General features: G+C 43.3%; 1 protein-coding gene across 1 annotated transcript; it reads right to left on the reverse strand.

Moving 5' to 3' along the window:
* Window positions 1–1064: 1064 nt before the first annotated feature.
* Window positions 1065–26701, reverse strand: SNTN (sentan, cilia apical structure protein). The gene is made up of 4 exons (XM_080671518.1): window positions 26580–26701; window positions 24597–24631; window positions 9140–9279; window positions 1065–1995 (listed from the first exon to the last, which is right to left on the reverse strand). The coding sequence occupies exons 1-4, from the start codon at window positions 26687–26689 to the stop codon at window positions 1837–1839; spliced, it is 444 nt and encodes a 147-aa protein (XP_080527644.1). The 5' UTR covers window positions 26690–26701; the 3' UTR covers window positions 1065–1836.

A 26701-nucleotide genomic window follows, 5' to 3' on the forward strand; every position in this document is an offset into this window, starting at 1 on the left:
GATTCTATAATTGATATTCTCCTCAAAAGAGTGTGACTTTCCATCTGGGGTGGAATTTCAAAGATTTTGTACTGGAAGCCCAGAGAGTTGGAATGGCTCCAAGATTTCCAATCACACCATTGGCCAGGGGCTCTTTTTTCCTTCTCCAAAAGGTGTGAATTTGACCTTTTTGTTGGGCACCAAGGTTGCCATATTCAGCTCCGTGCGACTCTGATGGAGACCAGCCCACAGAGTTCTATTTGAGGAATGCCAAATGGTTCTCCAGGACCCAGCTGGTCCCACTCTCTCCTGCACAGTGCTTGAAATGTGCACAGCTATTTTTGTTGGGTTATAATATTATTGCTCAAAACAAAGTCTAATATTAACAAAATTAGCAAGGCCTACAGAGAGGGCAGAGAACTCTCAAATCTGCCAGTTGTACAAAATCAAAACTCAGTGCTTCAGTTTCCTCATCTGTAAAATGATAACACTACTTACCAAGAGTAATTGGGGGGTTCAATGAGTTAATATTTGCAGAGCCCCTAAGGTAGTGCCTGGTGTGTAGTATGAGTCCTGTTGAACACAGGTACCTCCTGTTGAAATGGTGAGAGAGGTCAGAGTGTGGCCCTTTCCCTCAATGGTATGCAAAAGCTTGGACTTAGAATGTCTGAGGTTTGGAAAGTGAGGAGGGCCAGGGAGTCGGGTCCTGGTGGATTTGGGGCATTGTCAGGTGAGAAAGCACTTCACCAGACCAAGAGTGAAGGTCTTCCTCCTGAAAGAGTTTTCTGAACATGTGTCTGTGAGGCTCACTGTGTGGGGCAGGGAGGAAAAGGGGAGATGAGGGAGGAGACTTGGGAAGTGACAATAATTTTACAATAAATAAGAACCTTTGTGAAAATCAGTCTCAAATGTTCAGGCATTGACTTCTGTGTGTGTATGTAAACTTATATATAGATATGATTTAAACTCAGAATAGGGGCTGTGGGTCCTTAGGACATGACCACTCTTAAATCATAATCCTAAGAGGTTGTTGTCAAACTATGGTCACAGATGACAATGATGTCGTTATTGTTGTTTTTAGTTTTAAATCATGTTTACTTAAGAATAATTTACATACAATGAAATTCACCATTTTTAGAGTACAGTTCTAAGAGTTTGACAAATTATGCAGTCATGAAACCACACTACAATCAAGATGCAGACCATTTCCAACCCCCCTAAAAGTTCTCTCATGCCCATTTGTGGACAACTCCACTTACCACCTACAGCCCTGGCCACTGATTTGTTTCCCCCCTATAATTTTGTCTATTGCAAAGCTAAAGCTTCTTTGACCTTTGAACAAGGTTAGGTGGTAACAGCACTTCTAGCATCCTTTAGCCTTTATCATAATTATAATTATGCTCTATATGCAATTGATTAATACATTGTTCAGTGTCCCTTTCCTCTGCTAGACTGCTCCAGGCATGGGTGAGGGCAAGGATGCTCTGGCTGGTTCATTACTGCATCCCAGGGGTATTAAGGAGTAGATGCTCAGCAAACGTCACTTAATGAATGAATGATGAATGACTTCCTGACTATAAGGAAAGTGCTCTGTCACCAATGACTCAGCAGGAGCCATGTGGTCTTCAGTGGTAAAGCATGTTGTAAAACACCCAGAGACCATATTATTCAGGCATTCCTGAGAGCGTGCATGGAGTTTGGAGTTATATTGGGTCTGAATATTAGCAACCAGAGCCACCCAGGCTATCCCAGATGCATGCCAGGATATCAACTAATTGAAAATAAATGGAAAACACTCTTTAATCAGTTAACACTATCTTTTGTCATTACTTTGTCTCACTACATAGTGAAAGCTGTTTATTTAGTCATTTTTACATTCCATATCGTTTGTAGCAAGTCTGACATTACAGTGATGCTTAACAGTAAGATCATGAAGTCCTCAAAATCAAGCTTATTTTCTGCATGCTCGTCAAGTTCGGAAAGGAGGTCTTTGTATTTTGGTTTGGTTTCTTGTCCCTGTAAGAATAAAAAAGAAGCACAAAACTAATTTATTGTGCCACCGGGGTTTTACAGTGAAAAAGCAATAATAAACTTCTTATCCTATCTAATAAAGAGGGAATATGCTAATTAACCATCACTCCATCACAAAGATGGCTGCACCCTCAGCTGAGGCCAAGTTCCCATGAGGAGCCTTAATGAGCAATCAGCAGAGACCTGAGGCTGTGCCCTTCCCCGCCCCCGTGGGGCTTGACAGGGGACCTCAGGCCGCACCCCCTGCCCTGGCGTCAGTCTGGGGGACCTCAGACTGCATCCCCCACCCCAGTGCCAGGCCAGGGGACCTGAGGCTATGGCCCCTGCCTTGTGGGGTTTGACGGGGGACCTCAAGGTGGGCTTCCCGTCCTCGTGCTGGGCCAGGGGACCTCAAGCTGCACCCCCTGCCCAGTGGGGCTTGACAAGGGACCTCAAGGTGTACCCCCAGTGCTGGGTCGGGGGAACTCAGGTTGTGCCCCCGCCCAGCAGGGCTTGACAGGGGACCTGAGGCTGCGACCCCCTCCTGGTGCTGGGCCAGGGGACCTGAGGCTGCACCCCCCGACCTGGCAGGGCTTGATGGGGGACCTCAGGCCATGCCCCCCCACCCAGCAGGGCTTGACAGGGGATCTCAGGCTGTGTCCCCCACCCAGAGGGGCATGATGGAGGACTTCAAGGCACGCCCCCGCCCCAGTCTGGGCTGGGGGACCTCAGGCCATGCCCCCGTCCTGGCGCTGGGCCAGGGGACCTGAGGCTACGCCCCCTGCCTGGCAGGGCTTGACAAGGGTGGGACTGGCCGGGTCTGGATCTCACCCAATGGGGGTGGGGCCGGCTGGGTCTGGGTCTCATGCCATTTTGAGGTGCATGTGGGTGGGTGGGAACTTGACTCTGGGTCCCATGGTGTGCCCCAGACTCTGACAGGAGGAAGGTTTTCATATACATTTTACTAATTTTCTTTCATCTCTGACACTTCTATTATAGAGAAAGGGCAAATAGCAATATTAAATTATTTCCTCTAATTAATCCCCCTTTAATTGCATGAATTTCATGCACTGGGTCACTAGTTAACTATAATATGCCAAGTTGTTGTCGAGCACTGTGGTAAATCTTTTCATGGCTGTCTCATTGATTCCTCACAGAGACTCTATTGAATATATACAATCATTAGCCCCACTTCACAGGTGCAGTATCAGAGACTTGGCGAAATTTAAGTAACTTGCCCCCAGCCAGGCAGCTCCTGGTTTGGAGTCAGATTCATAGCTTGGCTACCTAGCCTTCACATAACTGCTAAGCCATCTTGCCTGTATCAACACAGATAGTGTTGTGTTTTCAGATTTCCAAAACATAAGCTCTTCGTTATGGAAGCTATACAACATGGGTTCCACGGAACAGTTAGATTTTCCAGAAATATGGAATAAAATATGCTAAAAGAAAATATGTGCTTTGCATGATTGTTCAGCATTTAGTTTGATCACAAATCAAATCCAAGTTCACAGTCCTCATAAACGGATTGAAGGAAACATGTGAATAGTACATACATGGAGAGGCCTTTCAGTTTCGAACCACAGCTTGTGAAATAGCTTCCACGTGGCATTAAAAACCTTAAGGTCATTTGATTCACGGGTGTACTGAGCTCTGTTTGCATTTAGCTCAACCCCAAATGCTCACACACGTGCCAGCTGTAAGGAGCCATCACAGCAGGGAATAAGGCAGGTAGGAATGACTATGTTCCCTACAGGCTTAGACCGTTACTGTTTCTCTGGGCTCATTCTCAAGAGGTCACACCTGCCAGCAAGGGCCGAGGGCGTTCTCCCAGCACCTCCGAGAGAGCCGAATGCTGTGTTGAGAGGGTCAGATTCTGGGACAGAGATGGGAGCACTTCACTAGGGGGAAGCACTTGCCTAAAGGGCAGAGGGGCAGCAGGTCTCCTGCATGGCGTGTTAGAAGGTGAAGCTGACTGAGGTCCAGCCACTTGGGCCTGACCCGCCCTGTTTGCTTTGTAAGTTCTTCGCAGAACCTTTATATGTTCAGTTTTCTCACACCTGACTGGCTATAGAATAAGATCCCCCAGGAGGCTTATGGGAAAGCAGATGTTCCCCTGGGGACCCAGGCTCAGCCACAGGGTCTAGTCCAGTTCAGCAGAGAACCCCATGCGGGGACTTAGGAGCAAGCTGCAGCAGGAGGGGCCTTTTGCCTTGGCTCAGGTGTGGGTACCTGTCTTATGGAGTCTCTTGGAGGGGCGGTTGGTCCAAGGCAGCATTATGATGTTACCCAGGCGCTTGCTCCGTGAAGTTCATCCGGCACCATTGGTACTGGGACTGCCTCGGGGCCTGCTGTCCCCAGCATCCCTGAAATATGGCCCTGCTTTCCGGCGCTGCCATCCGAGCAGAGGGCAGGACTGTGGGAGGCCCGAGAGTTTGCTGCTGGGGATCCAGAAACTGGTGGCCTTCCTCGGGGTCAGCCTACACCGAGGGGCACGAGGCTAAGGTGACCTTCTGACAGTGCTGGTTTTGGTTTGGCCTCTGATGCCCTCAGAAGACAACCCATCCCCAAGGTCCCCATTGTCATCCCGTCAGAAGCTCCCTGAGGACAGACAGGCAGCCAGGTAGGGTCCCTTTTGCTCTGAGATTTGTCACTTCTCTTGGCCTCCGAGTCAGGCAAAGGTTATAGGATTTTCTCACTCACCTTCTCTTTGAAGACTCCCCAGAACTTTTTGTCTTTTGTCAAATTCTGCCTGATATTTCTAGCTGAAAAAAACAGCTTTTCTTAAAAAAATTATTTCAAATGTAGTAACTGTTTAATATTGGACATTTAAAAAGATATTTTTCAAAAAGAGAATCTGTTCTAATAAAAGAATAACATGCTAATTAGACCGGGAGACCTTCTGGACAAAGCCAGGGACTTGGCTGGCCTGTAAACTGCCCCCAAATGGCCCTCAGCCCCTTGCCCAGGCTGGCCATGCCCCTCAGCCTCACCCCGATGGGGGTGTGGCCAGCCTGCAAACTGCCCCAGCCCCCACCCAGGCCAGCACCGCCCCAGTGGGGACCCCCACCCGTCGGGGGTGTAGCCGGCCTGCAAACCGCCTCAGGCCCCTCACCCACCCCCCAAGGGGACCCCCACCCTGATCCGGGACCCCCTTCAGGGAAGACCAGCCAGCCCCCACCCGTGCATCAGGCCTCTATCTATACTAATAAAAGGGTAATTAATATGCTAATTAGACTGGGAGACCTTCCGGATGTCCTTCCGGACAAAGCCATGGTGGTGGGACCGAGGCAGAGGTGGTTAGGGGCGATCAGGCCAGGAGGGGAGGGCAGTTGGGGATGATCAGGCCTGCGGGGGAGAGGGGCAGTTGGGAGCTAACAGGCCAGCAGTGGGGGGCAGTTGGGGGCGAGCAGGCTGGTGGGGGGGAGGCAGTTGGGGGCAAGCAGGCTGGTGTGGGGGGCAGTTGGGGGTGAGAAGGCTGGTGGGGGGGCAGGTGGGGGTGAGCAGGCCAGCAGGCAGAGTGGTTAGAGGCAATCAGGCAGGCAAGCAGGTGAGTGGTTAGGAGGCAATCAGGCAGGCAAGCAGGTGAGCAGTCCCAGATTGTGAGAGGGATGTCTGACTGCCGGTTTAGGCCCGATCCCTGTGGGATCGGGCCTAAACCGGCAGTCAGACATCCACCCAGGGGTCCCAGATTGGAGAGCGTGCAAGCCAGGCTGAGGGTCCCCCTCCCCCATGCACGAATTTCATGCACCAGGCCACTAGTCTATAATAATAAAAGGGTAATATGCTAATTAGACCAGATGTCCTTCCGAACATCTGGAGGACCTTCTGGATGAAGCAGGGGCTGCAAGTGAAGCCCAGGTCCCGGGTGCCAGCAGCTGGGGGAAGGAAGGCCTACTCTTGTATGAATTTTGTGCATTGGGCCTCTAGTGTAAAAATAAATCTTTACCCCATCACCCCAAATAGCTAGCTCTTAACATTTCCTTCCAGTCATTTTTCTGTGCATCACCTTAAAGCCTTTCTCTGTGTCCGTTTCTCACACATGCACATATACGCACTCATATGCACTCTTTCATAACTTCACTGAAGAATAATTGACAAATATAATCATATATATTTGAAGTATACAGTGTGATGATTTGACATCCACATAGCTCATGGGCATGATGACCCAGATCGAGATGATTAACATACTATCACCTCACATAGTTAAATCATTTGTGTGTGGGGAGATCGCTGAAGATCTGCTCTCAGCAACTTTCAAGTGCACAGTCCTGTGTTATCAGCTACAGTCATCATGCTGTACATTATATCCTCAGAACTTATTCTTCTTATAACTAAAGAGTTATACCCTTTGGCCTTATCACCCCACTCCTCCCCCAAAACCCTGGCAACTACTATTCTATCCTCTGTTTCTACCAAATTGGCCTTTTAAAAAAAATTATGTAGGTGGAATCTATTTTTAAAAAGCCAATTTCACAAAGCACTGTTGAACTAATCATAGATTCACAGGAAGTTGTGCCTTTGACCCAGCTCCCCCAGCAAATGATACGTTATATAGCTCTAGTGTGTCCAATCCACATATGTTTATATTTTAAGGGGATTATAATTCTTATCTTTTAAATCTCTTACACTTATCTTTTAAACCACTTATAATTCTTACTAATTTTCCCCAGGCTAATATTTCTCAAAGTATGAATGCACACTGCTGTTAATGCAATTTTAGTTGATGCAAGAATAAATCCTATCTAATAAAAGAGTAATATGCAAATTGACTGTCACTCCAACACACAAGATGGCTACCCCCATGTGGTCAAAGATGGCTGCCCCCATATGGACTCAAGATGGCTGCCACAAGATGGCCAGCAGGGGAGGGCAGTTGGGAGGGACCAGGCCTGCAAGGGAGGGCAGTTGTGGGTGATCAGGCCAGCAGGGGAGGGCAGTTGGGAGGGACCAGGCCAGCAGGGAAGGACAGTTGGGGGGGAGACCCAGGCCAGCAGGAAAGGGCAGTTGGGGAGGACCAGGCCTGCAGGGGAGGGCAGTTGGGGAGGACCAGGCCTGCAGGGGAGAGCAGTTGGGGGTGACTGGGCCTGCAGGGGAGGGCAGTTGAGGGGGACCAGGCCTGCAGGAGAGGGCAGTTGGGGGTGATCAAGCCTGCAGGGGAGGGCAGTTAGGGGTGACCAGGCAGCAGAGGAGGGAAGTTGGGGGCAACCAGGCCTGCAGGGAAGGGCAGTTGGTGGGGACCCAGGCCTGCAGGGGAGAGCAGTTGTGGGGGACCAGGCCTGCAGGGGAGGGCAGTTAGGGATGACCAGGCCTGCAGAGGAGGGCAGTTAGGGGTGACCAGCCCTGCAGGGGAGGGCAGTTAGGGGTGACCAGCCCTGCAGGGGAGCAGTTAGGCATCAATCAGGCTGTCAGGGGAGTGGTTAGGGGGTGATCAGGCTGGCAGGCAGAAGTGGTTAGGGGCAATCAGGAAGGCAGGCAGGCAAGCAGTTGGGAGCCAGCAGTCCTGAATTGTGAGAGGGATGTCCGACTGCCCGTTTAGGCCAGATCCCGGTAGGAGAGGGCGTCCCAGATTTGGAGAGGGTGCAGGCTGGGCTGAGGGACACACACCCCTGTGCATGAATTTTGTGCACCGGGCCTCTAGTATTAAATAAGAATTAATAAACTCCTTTTTTTTTTTTTAACTACCTTTTACTTAACGCACTGAATTTACGATAAAGTGTCTTTATAAAATGAACTTATTTAAGTTGAGAGCTTAACTTGAAAAAAGTTCTAAGTACATTATGATACAGGCTATAGGCAATTGTGGGGAAAATACTGAAGATGGTATTCAGCTGACTGACTTTGAGAAACATGCCTTTAGGTGACTTAGGTCACTCCCTTTCAGGTCAGTGACCCTTCATACACTGCCAGTTCTCACTTTCATATTTTGAACACAGATCTCTATTCTGACCTCCCAACTCATATATCCTGTTGCTGAGTGTTGCCTCTGTTTCTTGGACATCTTAAAACTGACACCTTCTAATGGAATTCATCGCCTCCTCCCCACCCTCACCCCACATCACATCTGCTGAGTCTTCTGTCTTTCTCTTCTCTGGGAATAGGACCACCACCCATTTTTTCCCTCCAAAGTCAGAACGGGGGCATCATAATTTGCTCTTCCTGTCCCTTAACCCTCACAGCCAATCAATGAGCAAATCCTGTTCATTCCACCTTCCAAATGTCTCGCATATTCACCACCCTAGTCCAAACCATCACATCGTCTTCCCCGTGGAGTGCTCCCCACAGTCACTCCATTCTTTTTTGTCCCACTCTCACCCCTACCCTAATCTGATCTGCAGTTGGTGACATTTCTTCTTCCTAGATTTAGAAACCATGCCTGGCTTCCTTCTGCCCTCAGGCTATGCCTCTGTGAGATCTGGCTTCTCTCCACCTTTCCAGCCTCATTGCATACTGCTTCCTACTTCCCCTTTTCCCACCACTGGCCCTCACAGGGCTCTGACATGCTTCACGGCCATTGCATCTGCCATTCCCTCTGCTTGGAACACTGTCATCCTCACCCCAGCCCTGGACTTGCTAACTCTTGCTAATTCTTTAGTTCTCAGTGATGCCTTACTTTTCCAGGAACCCCCCTTTTTTTAAAAAAAAAATATATATATATTTTTTATTGATTTTTTACAGAGAGGAAGGAAGAGGGATAGAGAGTTAGAAACATCGGTGAGAGAGAAACATCGATCAGCTGCCTCCTGCACACCCCCCCACTGGGGATGTGCCTGCAACCAAGGTACATGCCCTAGACTGGAATCGAACCTGGGACCCTTCAGTCCACAGGCCGACGCTCTATCCACTGAGCCAAACCTGTCAGGGCCAGGAACCCTTTTTGACCACACCCCAAGATGGCCCCTCTGTTTTACTCTTTCACCATCATTTGAATATTTCTAGTTACTTTTCAGCATATCTCTCTACTCTGTGGATTGTTAGCTTTTCACTGCATTGATCCCAGTGCTCAGCTCCTGATATATAGTGCTAGTAGGTGTTCAGTACATGTTTGGTGAATGAAGCAACATGATGGGGTCCTGAGCTGGAGTTGTAGGCTCTTTGGACCAGCCATTGTGTTGCTCCTGTTTTTTAAGCCCATGAATTCTCTTACCTCTGTGAAATTCCTAAATTGGGTTTGTAGCAGATTTTTGGCAGTAGCTTTTTCAAGTTTACAGTCAGTGTCGGAAGAATTTCTGAAAATCAGAGCAGCAGTGGCAATGGCTTTTTCCAGATCTGAGCCCTTCCCCAGAGCTGTGGGAGGAGAAATGCACAAAGACATAGCCCAGGTTAGAAATACTCTTTCCCCAGACATGATATTATGTCCTCCAGGGGAACTGTGTGGGGATGGGGTTAGAGAGTGTATGTCAACCTGATTCTGTTCTTGGGCTATTTGTCTTCTACTGGGAATTGGACCTGGACCTTTAAACATTGAAGAACAAAAGTTCTTTCAGGAGCAATGGAATTGGTAGAATTAGGATGAGATTTACCACCTTCTTGCTATTTGACCTTGGAAAAAAACTTACCTCTCTAAGTTTGGGTTTTCTGAACTGTAAAATATTTATGGAGCAGCTACTATGTGCTAGGCTCAGTCCCTGGCATTGAGGATACCTCACTGAATAAGACACAATCCTGCTCTTGTGGAGTTAATATTATGTCAGACAAAGCATCACCTCCTGCCAGTGTGATAAAGGAGAATGACGTCAGAACAAGCTCTTTGATGTCACGATAGATATTTCTGTAACTCACTGCTTCAAGCACAGTGACCTCCCAGTTGGTTTCTCTGGTTTAAATTCCTTGCAAGGTCAGCACTAACTCACTTCTTTCCAGCTGGTAACACGCAGTGAACACCAAGCACAAGGAATGGTGGAGAACATTCTTAAGCTCCCTGCTCTCTTAGTACCTAATAAGCCCCTATTCTAGAATTTACATTACAGGTATTGCATGTTTAACTGGCTTTCTCCCCAACTAGAATGCAAAGTCCATGAGGCCAGGGATTATCTATTTCTTTATCATTATATTCCCAGGACCAGCACAGATGCCAACTATGTAGTAGGTGTTAATACATGCTGTTGAATAATTAATAATAATAATAATTAATAATAATAATAATAATAATTCCACAGCTTTCAGCCCATGTTATGTGCAATAATCATCAATTCAAAGAATGCTGATCAGTCAGAATAATGTGGCATTTGTACTGAGCAGTCCCTGTGTTCCTGGTACTCTCCTAAGGGGCTCAGTAGGCAGAAGTGGCACAACCAGCTGTGGCCCCTGCCCTATATATCTTACAATCCAGTGGAGAAATAAATCATAATCAAGAGGATAAGTGTGTATACATGTATATTTGTTTTATATATATTTGATAGTTATTTATTTCTTTTTACATATATACAATATGCATATTTGCAACTTGCAATATATGAGGCAAAGAAGGTACAGAGAAAAAATAGAAATTACAGAGTGCGTCTAGGAGGAAAGTTACTTAGATAGGTGGTCTTGGAGGCTGCTATTAGTATATTAATATTTAAACTAAGACCCATAGGATGAGAAGGAGCCTGCCTTGTAAGAGTGTGGGGTCAGGCTGGGTTATGGCTATGCAGGGTGTTCCAGGCTCAGGGAACAACATATGCAAAGGCTTGGGAGTCATGCTCTTATATGACAGACCAGAAGCCTTAGATCTGCTGGAGCAGCTGAGATGAGACAGTGTGGCTGGAGGCTAGGAGCTGACAGGTGTTTGAGTGGGAAAGGTAGGCAGGGTCAGCCCTGCACATGGGCCATGGAAAAAAACCAAGATTTCCTTTAAAGAGTAGAGAAAAGGCATTGAAGGTTTTAAGCATCCATTTGTTTTTCAATTAAAGATGAAAGGGAAGAATGAGAGTTAAGAGGAACGGATAAGGAAGGAGTATGTGGGCCTTCTCAGTTTTTACTGTATCTCTGAACAGTATCTAAATGGTACTGTTACAATCTTTGTGTCTATGCACATCTGCCAAGCATTCTAATCAATGAGAATCTCTCCCTGTCATATGAGGAAATGTGTCCTCTCCACTCACCCAGGCTGTTTCCCCCACCATTTAGCCCGAAGCTGGAATCATTTGGGCTGCCTGGTCTTGCAAATGGATGGCCCTTCTCTTTGCCTCTTACTCGGGAGTAACTCACTTATTTATTGCAAACTAAAGCAAGTCAAGGACGTGTGTGTGTGTGTGTGTGTGTGTGTGTGTGTGTGTGTGTGCAACAATCTGGTTTGGACAGAAGGTTGGAGTTACCATTTATTGTGCATCTATTTATGTACTTTAATAACTTATAGATTTACAATCATAGGAATTATTACACCATTGAATGTGATAGTTCATGATATGTATGTACCATAGTTTGTTAACCATTCAATTTTTAGGGACATTTGGGGAGGGTTTTTGGCTATTAGAAATAAAACTTGTATGAACATTTTGTACAAATTACTGTACAAAACATGATTTTTCTTTGCTTTGGAATAAATGCCTAAGAGTATAATTGCTGGGTTATATGATAAACCTATTTTTTAAAAGAAACTATAATCTGTTTTCTACAGTGGATGTACCATCTTACAGCCCCATCAGCCATGTGTGAGAGAGCCAGTTTTCTCCAGGCGCACCCACCTTTGTATTGTCACTACTTATTTTAGTCCCTCTGATAGGTGTGTAATGACATCTCACAGTGGTTTTCATTTGTATTTCCTAGTGGCTAATGATGCTGACCAGCGTTTCATGTCCTTATTTGCATGAAAGTGTGCCTTCCTTGGTGAAATGTCTGTTCAGATCTGTTCATGTTATCATTGACTTTAAAATAATTTTTGAGGTTTGAGAATTCTGTATCAAATAAAGATTCATGTCCTTGGTAGGGTATGTGATTTGCAAATATAAGCTCCCAGTCTTTAAACTGCCATTTTATCTTCTCAATGGGTTTTTCTATGGAAGAAATGTTTTAAACTTTGATAAAGTCTAACCCTCAGTTTAGCCTCTTATGAAAGATTTTTCCTGTGCATAATTAAAAGTTTTATAACTTCATGGTCTACATTTTAATCCATGATCCATTGGATTTAATTGCTGTTTAAGGTGTGACATTAGGGTGAGGTTCATTGTGATACCTGTGATACAATTGCTTCAGCGTTAGTTGTTGAAAACTCTATCCTTCCTTCATAATTGCTTTTGCCTCTTTGTCAAAAACCAATTAAGCATATTTGTGTCAGTCAATTTATGGGTCTCCTCTTCTATTCCATTGATCTATGTGTCGAACCCTTTGTCACAGTGTTCTGATTTCTGTAAGTCTTAATATTATAAAAAATGATTCCTGACACTTTATTCTTTTTCAAAATCACTTTGGCTATTCTAAGGCCTTTCTCTTTTACATAAAAGTTTAGGATGAGCTTGACTATTTTTTGAAAAGCCTTAAATTGCACTGAGCCTAGGAAGCAGCTTGGGGAGAATTGATGTCTTTACTGCAGTGACTCTTCCAGTCCATGAACACAGTGTGTCTCTCCAGCATTATACCTTTTAATCCAGGAAGAAAGATGATCCTTCTGAGGACACACTGCTAGGAAGTGGCAGACCTTGAATTTGGATCCATGTTGAAAACATAAGACTCATTCTTTTGCATGTATCTGTCCAATTTTCCCAACACCATTTATTGAAGAGACTGTCTTGACTCCATTGTATGTTCATGCCTCCTTTGTCAAATATTATTTGACCATAGTGGTTTGGGTCGATATCTGGATTCTCTATTCTATTCCATTGGTCTATATGTCTGTTCTTGTGCCAGTACCAGGCTGTTTTGAGAACAGTGGCTTTGTAGTACAGCTTGAAATCTGGTATTGAGATCCCCCCTACTTTGTTCTTCTTTCTCAGGATTGCTGTGGCTATTCGGGGTCTTTTTTTATTCCAGATGAATTTTTGGAGAGTTCTTTCTAGGTCTGTGAAATATGTCATTGGTATTTTAATGGGGAGTGCATTGAATCTATAGATTGCTTTGGGTAGTATGGACATTTTAATGATGTTGCTTCTACCAATCCATGAACATGGTATGTTCTTCTATCTGTTTACGTCTTCCTCTATCTCTTTTTTTCAGTGTCCTGTAGTTTTCCCGTGTATAGGTCTTTTACCTCCTTAGTTAAGTTTATTCCTAGGTATCTTAATTTTTTTGGTGTGATGGTAAATGGGATTGCTTTTTCAGTCTCTCTTTCTTTAAGTTCACTATTGGTGTATAGAAATGCCATAGATTTCCAGGCAATGAAAGAAAAATACCACATGATCTCATTAATTTATGGAAAATAAAGAACATTATAACCTGATGAATAAAAAGATAGATACAGAGGCAGTAAAGCACCAAACAGACTGTCAAATTACAGCAGGAAGGCTGGGTAGTGTTGGGGAGGGAGGGAAATAGATCAACCAAGGGACTTGTATGCATGCATATAAGCACACCAATGGACACAAGACACTAGGGGGGTGGGATGAGGGCATGCGACAGGGGGTAGGGGAGGCTGGGGGAAGGTCAGTGGGGGGAAAAAAAGGAGATATATGTACTAATATATGTAATGTTTTAAACAATAAAAAAAAGAAAAGGAGAAACAAACAAACAAACAAACAAAAAAACATAAGACTCACAAAGACAGGGATTTTTTTTTTTTGCCCGTGTTGTGTTCTGTGGAATCATCAGCATTTAGAACAATGCCCAGCACATAGTAGGTGCTTCACAAATGAATGTCTGCAAAAGCTGTGTCCTTAACTTCTTCCTCCTTGATTTCCTCCCTGGTTTCTGATCCTTAGTCTCATCGTGGCCTGTGGCCTGTGCCTTATATTTCCTGCTGCTGCCTGCTTGTCCGGTGGCTGCCCTTCCACCTGGCCTACCTTGCTTTTGAATTCTGTTTTTAGCTCTTTCTTCCGCATCTCTTCAACTCTGCCACATCTGGAAATCTGCATTTAAAATTGGCGTTCTTCTCAATTACCAAGATTTTCCTGCTCATCAAAATACAGGGACACCCGGCCGGTGTGGCTCAGCTGTTGCGTGTCAACCCATGAACCTAGAGGTTGCTGGTTCTATTCCCAGTCAGGATCCCAGTAGGGGGTGTGCAGAAGGCAGCCGATCGATGATGTTTCTCTCATCATTAATGTTTCTATCTCTCTGTGTCCCTCTCCTTTCCTCCCTCTGAAGCCAATAAAAACATATTTTAAAAAATACTGGGAGATGGGCATATGTCTTTTAGCTCGTGTCTGCCTTTCCTGGGGTGTGTGTATTTGAGTTGGTTGGTTGCTGTATGGTGGTAACTTTGACTTTAAGTGGCTAAAGTTAAGGTGTTTACTGTCTTTAAGAAGCAAATTGCTTAGAACCATGGTCGGCAAACTGCGGCTCGCGAGCCACATGCGGCTCTTTGGTCCCTTGAGTGTGGCTCTTCCACAAAATACCACGGCCTGGGTGAGTCTATTTTGAAGAAGTGGCATTAGAAAAAGTTTAAGTTTAAAAAATTTGGCTCTCAAAAGAAATTTCAATCGTTGTACGGATGATATTTGGCTCTGTTGACTAATGAGTTTGCTGACCACTGGCTTAGAGGAACCACCTTAATTCCTTAGGTGGTAAATATTTCTTCTGCAACTTTGACCAGTTGATTTCTGAATTAATGACCAAGAGTAATTAGGGAGGGCTTCACAGAAGCTGCTTTCCTGGTCTGAGACTTCTCACAGGAGACCTAGCCTCTTGTCCTCCCGGCCGGGCCCTCTAGTGAGGGAGGGGTGAATTTCCAAGTTGCGAGCGAGCTTGCGAGTAGTGACAGACATGCCCTCGCTTCCTGTGTGCCAAGGGTCTTTTGTGCACCCCTGAAGGAGTGGCTGGCAGAGAGAATGAACTCTACATTCATTCACTACTACCGTCCACCAGAACCCACGCTCCAGGAAACCAAGGATTCTTCTCTCCACATTGCTCACTGCTCTGTCTCCACAGCTGGGATGGGGCCTGGCCATTAGCACTTCCCAATAAATTCTTATTTAACACCATTTTATTTAATGCTGAGTAAGACTCAGGGAGGGAGGCGCTACTTGTGTCTCAGTGTTACATCTGGAGACTGACACATGCAAAGTTCAGAATTTTAAGACCACGTTGCTCAGCAGTGACAGAGAAATGATCTGAAAGTCTGTCTGACTTCAAAGCCCATAGAGAGATCTGCCACATTGGACTATCCCGTGAGGCATCCCCATGGAGGCTGTGGAGTTGGCATTTCCAACCCTCTGTTGAAGTTCAGGTCTAGATGGAGACTCCCAGCTTCCTCTCCCTTCTCCCCCATTCTTTTAAACAGAACATGAATTTCCCCCTGACTATAAAATAGCACATGCTCGTGGTAAAAACTGAGCTGGAAAATATTCAAAAGAAAAGTTAAGGAGGAGTGCTAGTTATCCTTCCAACACTGTGCTCCTTTGTGAGGCGCTTGGTTTCCTGCTTTTATGGTTGGCTCTTCACTTACAAACCCCGCACATCGTCTCCAACCCCCGCCCTGCCTGCTTCAGTATTGCAAAGCAGATATAGGCAAAAGCATGTTGTCAAGGGCTAAGTTATTAAAACGGCAAAGGAGGGGAGGGAAAAATGGCGGCGGAATAGACAGACGTGTTCCGAGCCTTGTCCCGGAGCAGAAAGAAAGAACAGCTGAGGGTTGCACGAGGAGTGTTCGTTGGCAAGTTGGGGGACAGCTGAACTCCAGAAGAAGGTGGGGGACTGCTAGACCGGGAAGCCCCCACTGTGGCTGGGTACCCTCCCGGAGCTGCAGGCTTGGACGCAGAGTCTGCACCATCTTGAACCGGAAAGTGGAGCTTATCGGAAGCCTGAGAATCCACAACTGTGGCACCCACGGAACAGCTGCGAGCCCCAGAACAACGCTCCCCAATTGGCGCAAACACACAGGTTCAGAGGAGCTCTACACTCCACCACGGAAAGGTCAGATTTCGCCTGGGATAAGGTGAGGTCTGGTCCCGGAGGGAGAGAGGAACACGCGTTTTGCGGGAGCTGGAGGACCAGGGAAGTCTGTGCCTAGAAAAATCCGTGGCTGTTGGGGCTGGCGTGATCTGTGAATGTGGAAGGGGGTCCTTAGAGCTGCTAACAGAAGGGCTCTCTAAAAAGCAACCCATTTTGATCTGAAGTGCAGGGACACCCTAAGAATTTCAGGGGTGTGCCGGGTGCCTAGACTTACGCGCAGCCCCGGAGTTCGCACACTTGGGCTTTTTCCTCTTCAAATCCTTGCTTCTGATTACTAAGCTCAATACATAGGATCACCCAGTTGGGGACACCCTGGGAGACTGCAGGGGAAAGTTGTTTTTCTGGAACCTGAGGATCGGAGCGGGGAGTGACCATCGGAGAGCCAGCTCTGAGGCAGCCCACTCCCACAAACCGGTAGTGAGTGCCACAGGGAAAGAAGGCTCTAACACTGCCTAGAGAGGCCATAGATAGACCTGGAAGTCAATCCAGAAACACTGCCACCCAGGGGCTGAATCACAAATTGACTCTTGTGTAATCAAAAATAAAGGAATACGAGAAATTAAGACACACCGCCTGCTTAAAATCAGGATTGGCTTACAACTCTGAAGAGCAGTGGAACGGAGGGAACTGCAATACTGTCCGGACTGAGAAACAGGTGTGCCAAACAGAACAATAGAGGAAGTGAATGACCTTCACTACTCCACATTTTATTTTTATTTTTTATTTTTTTATTTTCATTTTTTGCATCTTTTACTCAAGCAACTATTTTTTTTTTCCTCACTTGATTTTACCTTTTTAATTATTACATTTTTATTTTCAATCCGTATTATTAATACTGCTATTTGATCTTTTTTTTTTTTTAAGTGTCATTTTATTTTCTCTTAATTTTATTTTGGGATTAGTGTTCTACATTCTATTTTTATCTTTCCTTTAGCATCGTTTTACTCTATCTCAACTCTACCTTTATACCATCACTCTCTTCCTAACCTTCCCCTTTTCGGTGTCCTGTTTATCTTACCCCTTTCCTGCTTTAGATTTTCCCTATTCTTTCTGTTTACCCCTTGTTAAAATTTCACCCTACTTACATATCTAATCTCCAATCCCCTGCTCCAAGTCCATACACACCTCTCTCTTCTCTGTCTTCACTATCCAAAAAATTGTTTTTCTCTCTGTCCTTTTGTTGTTGTTCACTTGAATGTAGATTATATCGAATTTTTATGCTTTTTTGTGAGATTGTTTTGCTTATTCTTCTTTTGTTTATTTTTTTGTTGGTTTTGTGCTTCTGCTTTCCCTTGCCTCACTCAATATTAGTTGGTGTTGTAGTTTATATTAATCACCAAGTACTTGTTGCTGGCATTTGCTGGGATTAGTGATTGTTCTATTGGAGTTTTATCGCCAATATATATAGACTGTTCCCCTTTCTCTCTTAGTCTCTTTCTTGTCTCTCTTACTTTTTTTTTCGTTCCCTTTTCCCAATTTCATTTTGACACTCCTTTTTTTTTTCTTTTTTTTCTTTCTTTTTCCTCTGCTTCTTTATCTCCTATCCCCTAATTTGCCTTTCTCTGGTGGTCACCTTTATTGGAGGTTATTAATATCGTGAATACATTTCTGTTCAGTGCCTTGTGAGTTGTACCTGGTAGTGCTGTATTTTGTGCCTTTAAATCAACGCAGGAGAGAGAGAACTACATAACCAGACACCCAGAGAAGAGAGACCATGGGGAGACAAAGAAACAGCCCGCATATGAAAGAAAAGCAGGCATCACCAGAAAAGGAAGTAAACAAAATGGAGGCAAGCAAACTTCCAGAGAAAGAATTCAGAGAAATGGTCATAAGGTGGCTGAAAAGAATGGAAGACAAATTTGACAATATGAGCAAGAACCAAGAGGAAATGAAGAAGAACCAAGAAGAAATGAAAAATGACATTGCTGCTGTAAAGAACTCAATAGAAAGCATCAAGAGTAGACTAGAAGAAGCAGAGGACCGCATCAATGAGCTAGAAGACAAGATGGGAAAAAATACCCAAGTAGAGCAACTTCTAGAAAAAAAAATTAAAAGGCAGGAGGAGAGCCTAAGGGAACTTTGGGACAACACGAAACAAAACAACATCCACATAATAGGGGTTCCAGAAGGAAAGGAAGCTGAGCAAGGAATAGAAAACCTCTTAGAAGAAATAATGACAGAAAATTTCTCTGATATAGGGAAGAAAAAACCCACACAAATCCAAGAAGCTCACAGAGTCCCAAGCAAAATGAACCCCAAAAGACCGACACCAAGGCACATTATAATTAAATTGGCAAACACCAACAACAAAGTAAGAATCTTAAAAGCGGCAAGAGAGAGACAGAAAGTTACATACAAAGGAACCCCCATCAGACTATCAACTGATTTCTCAACAGAAACTCATCAGGCCAGAAGGGAATGGAATGAAATATACAAAGTCATGCAAAGGAAGGGTCTGAATCCAAGAATACTGTACCCAGCAAGGCTGTCAATCAAAATTGAAGGTGAAATCAGGAGCTTCACAGACAAAAAAGGACTAAGGGAATTTATTACCACCAAACCAGCAATGCAAGAAATGCTAAAGGGTCTGCTGTAAAAAAAAAAAGAAATAGGAAACGAAGAAGGAACACAGGGCTAAAGAATAGGAATGGCGACAAATAAGTACCTATCAATAATAACTTTAAATGTAAATGGATTAAATGCCCAATCAAAAGACATAGGGTAACGGATTGGATAAGAAAACACAACCCATATATCTGCTGTCTACAAGAAACCCACCTCAGAAAAAAAGACGCACACAGACTGAGGGTGAAGGGATGGAAAAAAGTTTTCCAGGCAAATGGAACTGAAAAAAAAGCTGGGGTAGCAATACTTATATCTGACAAATTAGATCTCAAAGTGAAGGACATAACAAGAGATAAGGAAGGCCACTTCATAATACTAAAGGGAGCAATCCAACAAGAAGAAATAACTCTGGTAAACATATATGCACCCGATACAGGAGCACCCCAATACATAAAAAAACTCATGGAGGATATCAAGGGAGAGATTGACAGCAATACAATCATAGTAGGAGACTTTAATACCCCACTATCACCATTGGACAAATCCTCTAAACAAAAAATCAGCAAAGAAACATCAATCCTAAATGACTCACTAGACCAGATGGAATTAATTGACATCTTCAGAACATTTCACCCCAAAGCCACAGAATATACATTCTTCTCAAGTGCACATGAGTCATTTTCAAAGATAGATCATATATTGGGACATAGGCAAAGTCTCTTCAAATTCAAGAAGATAGAAATCATATCAAGCATCTTCTCAGACCACAGTGGCATAAAACTGGAAATCAACTACAATAAAAACAACCTAAAGAAATGAAACACATGGAGACTAAATAGCTGGTTCTTTGAAAGGATAAACAAGATTGATGAACCTCTAGCCAGGCTCACCAAGAAGCAAAGAGAGAGGACCCAAATAAACAAAATCAGAAATGAAAGGGGTGAAATAACAACAGATCCCGCCAAAATACAAAGGATTGTTAAAAAATACTACGAACAACTCTATTCCAACAAACTGGACAACCTGGAGGAAATGGACATATTCCTAGAAAAATATGACCTTCCAAAACTCAATCAGGAAGAATCTAAACAGCTCAATATGCCAGTAACTATGGAAGAAATTGAAGCAGTCATCAAAGAGCTTCCGGCAAACAAAAGCCTGGGGCCAGACGGCTTCACAGGAGAGTTTTACTAAACATTCAAGGAAGAACTAAAACCTATCCTCCTCAGACTATTCCAAAAAATTCAAGAGGAAGGAACACTTCCAAGCTCCTTCTATGAAGACAGCATCACCCTAATACCAAAACCAGATAAAGACAACACAATGAAGGAGAACTACAGGCCAATATCCCTCATGAATGTAGATGCCAAAATCCTCAACAAAATTCTAGCAAATCGGATCCAGCAGTACATCAGAAAGATCATACACCATGACCAAGTAGGGTTTATCCCAGGAATGCAAGGATGGTACAATATCCGCAAATCAATAAATGTGATACATCACATAAACAAATTGAGAGATAAAAATCACATAGTCATATCAATTGATGCAGAAAAAGCATTTGACAAAATCCAACACCCTCTTGATAAAAACTCTCAACAAGGTGGGAATAGAAGGATCATACCTCAACATAATAAAAGCTATATATGATAAACCCACAGCTAACATCATACTCAATGGGCAAAAACTAAAACCATTTCCCCTAAGAACAGGAACAAGACAGGGATGCCCACTCTCACCACTCCTGTTTGACATAGTACTGGAAGTATTAGCCACTGCAATTAGACAAGAAGAAGAAATAAAAGGCATCCAAATTGGAAAAGAAGAAGTAAAGCTGTCCTTATTTGCAGATGACATGATATTGTACATAAAAAACCCGAAAGACTCCATCAAAAAACTAACAGACTTAATAAATGAATTCAGCAATGTAGCAGGATACAAAATTAACGCCAAGAAATCTATGGCATTTCTATACACCAACAGTGAACTTACAGAAAGAGAGACTAAAAAAGCAATCCCATTTTCCATCGCACCAAAAAAATTAAGATACTTAGGAATAAACCTAACCAAGGAGGTAAAAGACCTATACGCGGAAAACTACAGGACACTGAAAAAAGAGATAGAGGAAGATGTAAACAGATGGAAGAACATACCATGTTCATGGATTGGTAGAATCAACATCATTAAAATGTCCATACTACCCAAAGCAATCTATAGATTCAATGCACTCCCCATTAAAATACCAACGGCATATTTCACAGACCTAGAAAGAACTCTCCAAAAATTCATCTGGAATAAAAAAAGACCCCGAATAGCCACAGCAATCCTGAGAAAGAAGAATAAAGTAGGAGGGATCTCAATACCAGATTTCAAGCTGTATTACAAAGCCACTGTCCTCAAAACAGCCTGGTACTGGCACAAGAACAGACATATAGACCAATGGAATAGAATAGAGAATCCAGATATCGACCCAAACCAATATGCGCAATTAATATTTGACAAAGGAGGCACGAGCATACAATGGAGTCAAGACAGTCTCTTCAATACATGGTGTTGGGAAAATTGGACAGATACATGCAAAAAAATGAAACTAGATGACCAACTTACACCATACACAAAAATAAACTCAGAATGGTTACAGGACTTAAATATAAGACGGGAAAGCATAAAAATACTAGAGGAATCCACAGGCAGCAAAATCTCAGACATATGCCAAAAGAACTTTTTCACTGATACTGCCCCTAGGGCAATGGAAGCCAAAGAGAAAAATAAACAAATGGGACTACATCAAAATAAAAAGCTTTTGCACAGCAAAAGAAACCATCAACAAAACAACAAGAAACCCCACTGTATGGGAGAACATATTTGCAAATGTTATCACTGATAAAGGTTTAATCACATCTACAGGCAGCTTATACAACTTAATAAAAGGAAGATAAACGATCCAATAAAAAAATGGGCAACGGACCTAAATAGAATCTTTTCCAAAGAAGACAGAAGGAAGGCCAAGAGACACATGAAAACATGCTCAAAGTCACTAATTATCCGAGAGATGCAAATCAAAACGACAATGCAATACCATCTCACACCTGTCAGAATGGCTATCATCAACAAATCAATAAACGACAAGTGTTGGCGAGGATGCGGAGAAAAAGGAACCCTCGTGTACTGCTGGCGGGAATGCAGACTGGTGCAGCCACTGTAGAGAACAGTATGGAGTTTCCTCAAAAAACTGAAAATGGAACTCCCATTTGACCCAGTAATCCCACTCCTAGGAATATATCCTAAGAAACTAGAAACACCAATCAGAAAGGATATATGCACCCCTATGTTCATAGCAGCACAATTTACAATAGCTAAGATTTGGAAACAGCCTAAGTGCCTGTCAGCAGATGACTGGATCAGAAAACTATGGTACATCTACACAATGGAATACTATGCTGCCATAAAAAAGAAGGAATTACTACCATTTATAGGCACCTGGATGGAATTAGAGAACATTATGCTGAGTGAAATAAGCCAGTCAATGACAGAAAAATACCACATGATCTCACTCATGTGGGGATAATGAAAAACATTATAAACTGATGAACAAAAAGATAGATACAGAGGCAGTAAAGCATCAAACAGACTGTCAAATTACAGCGGTAAAGTTAGGGAGAGGTGGGGGAGATAAGAGGTCAACTGAAGGACTTATATGCATGCATATAAGAGTAACCAACGGATGCAAAACATTGGGGGGTAAGGGCATGTATGGGAGTGGGGGGGGGGCAATGGTAAGATATGTACACATATAATACCTTAATAAAAAAATAAAAAATTAAAAATTAAAAAAAAAAGAAAATAAATGTGTTGTTTTAAGCCACCCAAAAAAAACCCACCCAAAAACAAAAACAAAAAAACGGCAAAGGATTGATGCTTCTCTTTGGGCAACGTTTACTGGCTCCCTTGCATTTGGAATGGGGGTGTAGAGAGAGCGTTAAAGCAGGCCGCTTCATGTCCACCTCTCCTGCTCTTTCCTACCTCACTATTGACGCTTTAATAATACTGAACTGTGTGTAGTTCCTTAAATGCTCTATTATCTCAACAAGAATTTATTAGGAAGTGCTAATGGCCAGGCCCCATCCCAGCTGTGGAGACAGAGCAGTGAGCAATGTGGAGAGAAGAATCCTTGGTTTCCTGGAGTGTGGGTTCTGGTGGACGGTAGTAGTGAATGAATGTAGAGCTCATTCTCTCTGCCATCCACTCCTCCAGGGGGTGCCCGAGTCAACACATTCAGTTCCTATATCAGCCTTGGAGGTAGGTTTCAGTATCATCTCCACACTATAGAGGAGAACACTGAGGCACAGAGAGGTTAAATAGCTTGTTCAAGGTCACACAGCCAGTCTGGTCCCTCACCATGTCGCATATTGCCTCTGGATGTTGTGTTTCAGGCAGTGTATTCTGTAGGACTCTTCCCCCAACTCTGACATGTCCCTGCTTTGTGCTTCTTACTTCCCTCAACATAAACTTATCACAATCTCACACTAAAACACTGTCTAAGCTGACTTGAACTTCAGAACAATTCTCTACCTCTTTCTCCTGCCCTGGACCATGGAACTAAACATTAAACATTTGATCTAGTAACTTCCTGACACTTTAGTGTAACTCTCAGTACAGCAAGCTGTCAGAATCACCTCATTTTAGAACTTTCCCTATATTTGTTAATTTTGGAAATGAAGATCTACATAAGAGTACAGGTTAATATGGGTAGCATATATATATAACAAAACTAAACACTAGGTATCTCCCATTTTCTTGCTAGATTGTTCAATATTACAGTACTCCTTAACCTTTTCCACTATAAAATGACTTTGGATGCTCCAGACAAATATGGCCTCATTCTCCATTCCCACCCTCCAAGAGATCAAGGGCATAAGCTCAAGTAGCTAGAAAAAATGTGGGTTCATACTGGCTTCTATTCCATGATCTACCCATTCTTATATCAATGAATAACATTTAGAATTACTTACAGTTGAATAAAACACATTCTGGGAAAAGAAGTCAAGGTGATCCTGTGTTTTCTTAAGGGAATAAATGTGGCTCAAATGTAAAGTCTGGTGCTAGGAATGGTGAGTGTGTGCATGTGTGTGCGTGTGTGTGTGTGTGTGTGTGTGTGTGTTTGTGTGTGAGGCAGAGAAGGTGACAGAGTTTTAATCCCCTCCTCAACCTCCCAAAGGGAGGAAGTATTAGGAAGGTCATGGATATATATCATAGACATGATGTTGTCATAGAAATTATCAATTATCAAAAAATACCTGAAATTATGTAAATTATAAAACAGAAATCATAGGTCTGGTGTTGGGAAAGTGTAAAATATTTTCATCAAGATGATTTATCTAAATTGAAAAAGTCTCCTTTGGTGACATTGGCTGGCCGTTTCGGAGGAAAAACAACTGCAATGCAGTAAAATCCAGCAGTGCCTCTTTGTGAATGTTTTAAGTCACACATTTTGGAATAAGATAATGATCCAAGTATATGAGTTTTTTAAAAATTATATTCTTATTTCCATGGCAATAGTGTTAGATATAAAGATATTTTACCTATAGAAATGGAATTCTGAGGGCAAATATTTACACTTTGGTAGTCGGCCACACTGTCAATCAGAGGCAGTTGTGGGTTGACCGCATCCTGAGTTCCACCGAACATTCATGAATTAGATATTGATGGTATTGCTCCCGATTTACTGAAGATGCCAACAGTGGAGAGACAAGGAGACCCCGGGTGGGAATCACACTGACTAGGGGTCGGGATCCATCGTGGCTTGGCCTTCGGCGGGCTAAGTTTGGGTAAGCTAATTCCTACGCCAGGATCTCAGTTCCCAAACCTTTAAAAAGAACGTCATGAATGTTTGATGATTTACCCACAAGGTCCCTTACATCTTGGACATTCTCTGATGTCCTGTTATTTTTAACTCTTGGTAAAGTGTCATAGTAGAGAAGAAGCACGGACATCTCAGTCACCCCACACCTTACCTTTTATTGAAGCCAGTTGTTTGGATATTGAAATGCTGCCAACAAAATGAAAGAAACATAATGATTCTGGGAGTTTGGGTATTGAAATAAACATCTACAGTAAAGATATACAATGGCTTAAAGATGAACTATGTTTCATAAATATTCACTGAGCATTCTGGTGGAGCAGTCATCTGTCTTTTAAAATTCTTTCTTCCTTGATGCATTTAGGTAAAGAAGTGCTTGACAATGGCTGGCCCACATATCCTAGTCTTCTGTGTATTTTTGTGACCATGTGACTAAATTACCCCCATTGGAAAAGGAGTAGAAGAGAAGTGATCATCTTCCATGTAAGCTCTTCCACGCTCTTTCCCATTCCCAAATGTAAATGAAAAACTCTCCCACCCAAATTTAAATAAAAAATGCTAAGGAAATTGGTCAGGAGGTAGAGGGAGGAGAATAAAAAAGGTAAAGAGAAGCCAGGACGATTAACATAGAAATGATCAGGGATACTTTGGAATCCACATGTTAAAAACACTTGCCACATTAGCCCGTGTCCTGTATGGTTATAGGGAGTGAAACAGCCATTGACCAGAAAGCCCCACTCTGGACTGTCACATAAAAAAAGAAAAAATAACTTCTTCTTCTGTAATTCGCTGAGAATTTAAAGTTTATTTGTTCTGACAGCTTAGCCTACCTCCCTAACATCTAGGTATTGTGCTGGGGAGTGGGGATGCACCAGTGAATGGCCGAGACAGGTTCCTACACTCTTGGGGCTTAGAGTCTAGTGCAGAAGATAGATGTTAAATGGGCAGCTCAATAAATAGTAACAACAGAGCATACATGGAGGGCAGGGAAGGACTAACCCAGTCTACAGGTCAGAGTAATGGCATTTTCTCTGAGTCCAGTGAATCAGTAGATGAAGAAGGAAGACAAATGTTCCAAGCAGGGGAAACAGTGTGTGCTGAGTCCCTGATGTGGGAGAAGCATGGTATGATTAAAGAGCCAAAGGAAGCAGAGTGTCTGGAACCTGGAGAAGGAAGGAAATAGTGGTGGAAGGTGAGGCTACAGTCAAGGGCCAGAGCCAGAGCATGCTGAGCCTTATCAAGGACTCGGATTGTTATCCTAAGGGCACTGAGAAGGAAGAGCATGCCATGATTGGATTCCCATTTTGGGAAGTTATTTCACCTGATACATGAAGAGGAGATTAGAGCAAGGCTAGATGGGAGGTGGGAAGATGGATCTTGCTCCCTTAAAAAGGCCACATCAATGTTTGCTGGATATTTCAGCCCCCAGTGGATGGAGTGGTTTTGAGAGCACCAATAAGAACAATAGAACTTGGTCATATCTTTAACATATATCCTTTGTCATATTGTATCTTTAAAGGGGATGTTTAGGTTCAAGATCTGGTTTTAGCATTAACTTGTCAATAGATCATCACCCTTGGGAACCTCATCTTTCTTACTTCCAAAACTCTATGATATCCTGGACCTTGGTTTATTTTCTGTTTCCATGGTCTCCTCCATTAGTTTCTGAGGCTCTTGAAAGCAAAGCTAGTCAGGTTATCCTGTATCTCCCACTCTAGGCTAAGTATTCAAAAAACAGTTTTTGAATTAAAGTAGCAAATACCGTTATTTATTAGTCATAATTTTACATATTTGGATGATACGAGAAAATTTCCTCTGTCATGGAAATTGTTAAAAGAATATGTCATATAGTTAATAGCACTACCAATTTTGATTTACAAATGTTTCTAAAGAGCAATCAAAGATATTTGAGTTAATAGTATCACCTTTTCAGTTTGCAAATTTGTTGTCTTTATCTTTCCAATTCAGTTTAAAATTTTTCTCTTTATTTTTCCAATTCAGTATAAAGCTGGATTGGGGTGAGTAACAGGCACCAAACCTGCAATATCTTGGCTATGAAGTTGTTCACGGGAACTTTTTGGAAATACACCTACAAGCTTAAATGAAACGCAGTAAAGGAGATCCAAGTGCCACTGACCTTTTGGGCATTTTCTTAGGTGCTAAAGTGGATGTTGGGGCTGCAGAAGAATCGGGCTCCCCTTCCAAGTGCAGAGCTTGGTCCTGGGTACTGTGCATACAGCCACACATACTCTGGCCTCC

The sequence above is a fragment of the Plecotus auritus genome (assembly GCF_963455305.1).
Source record: "Plecotus auritus genome assembly, chromosome: 6".
NCBI lineage: Eukaryota > Metazoa > Chordata > Mammalia > Chiroptera > Vespertilionidae > Plecotus > Plecotus auritus.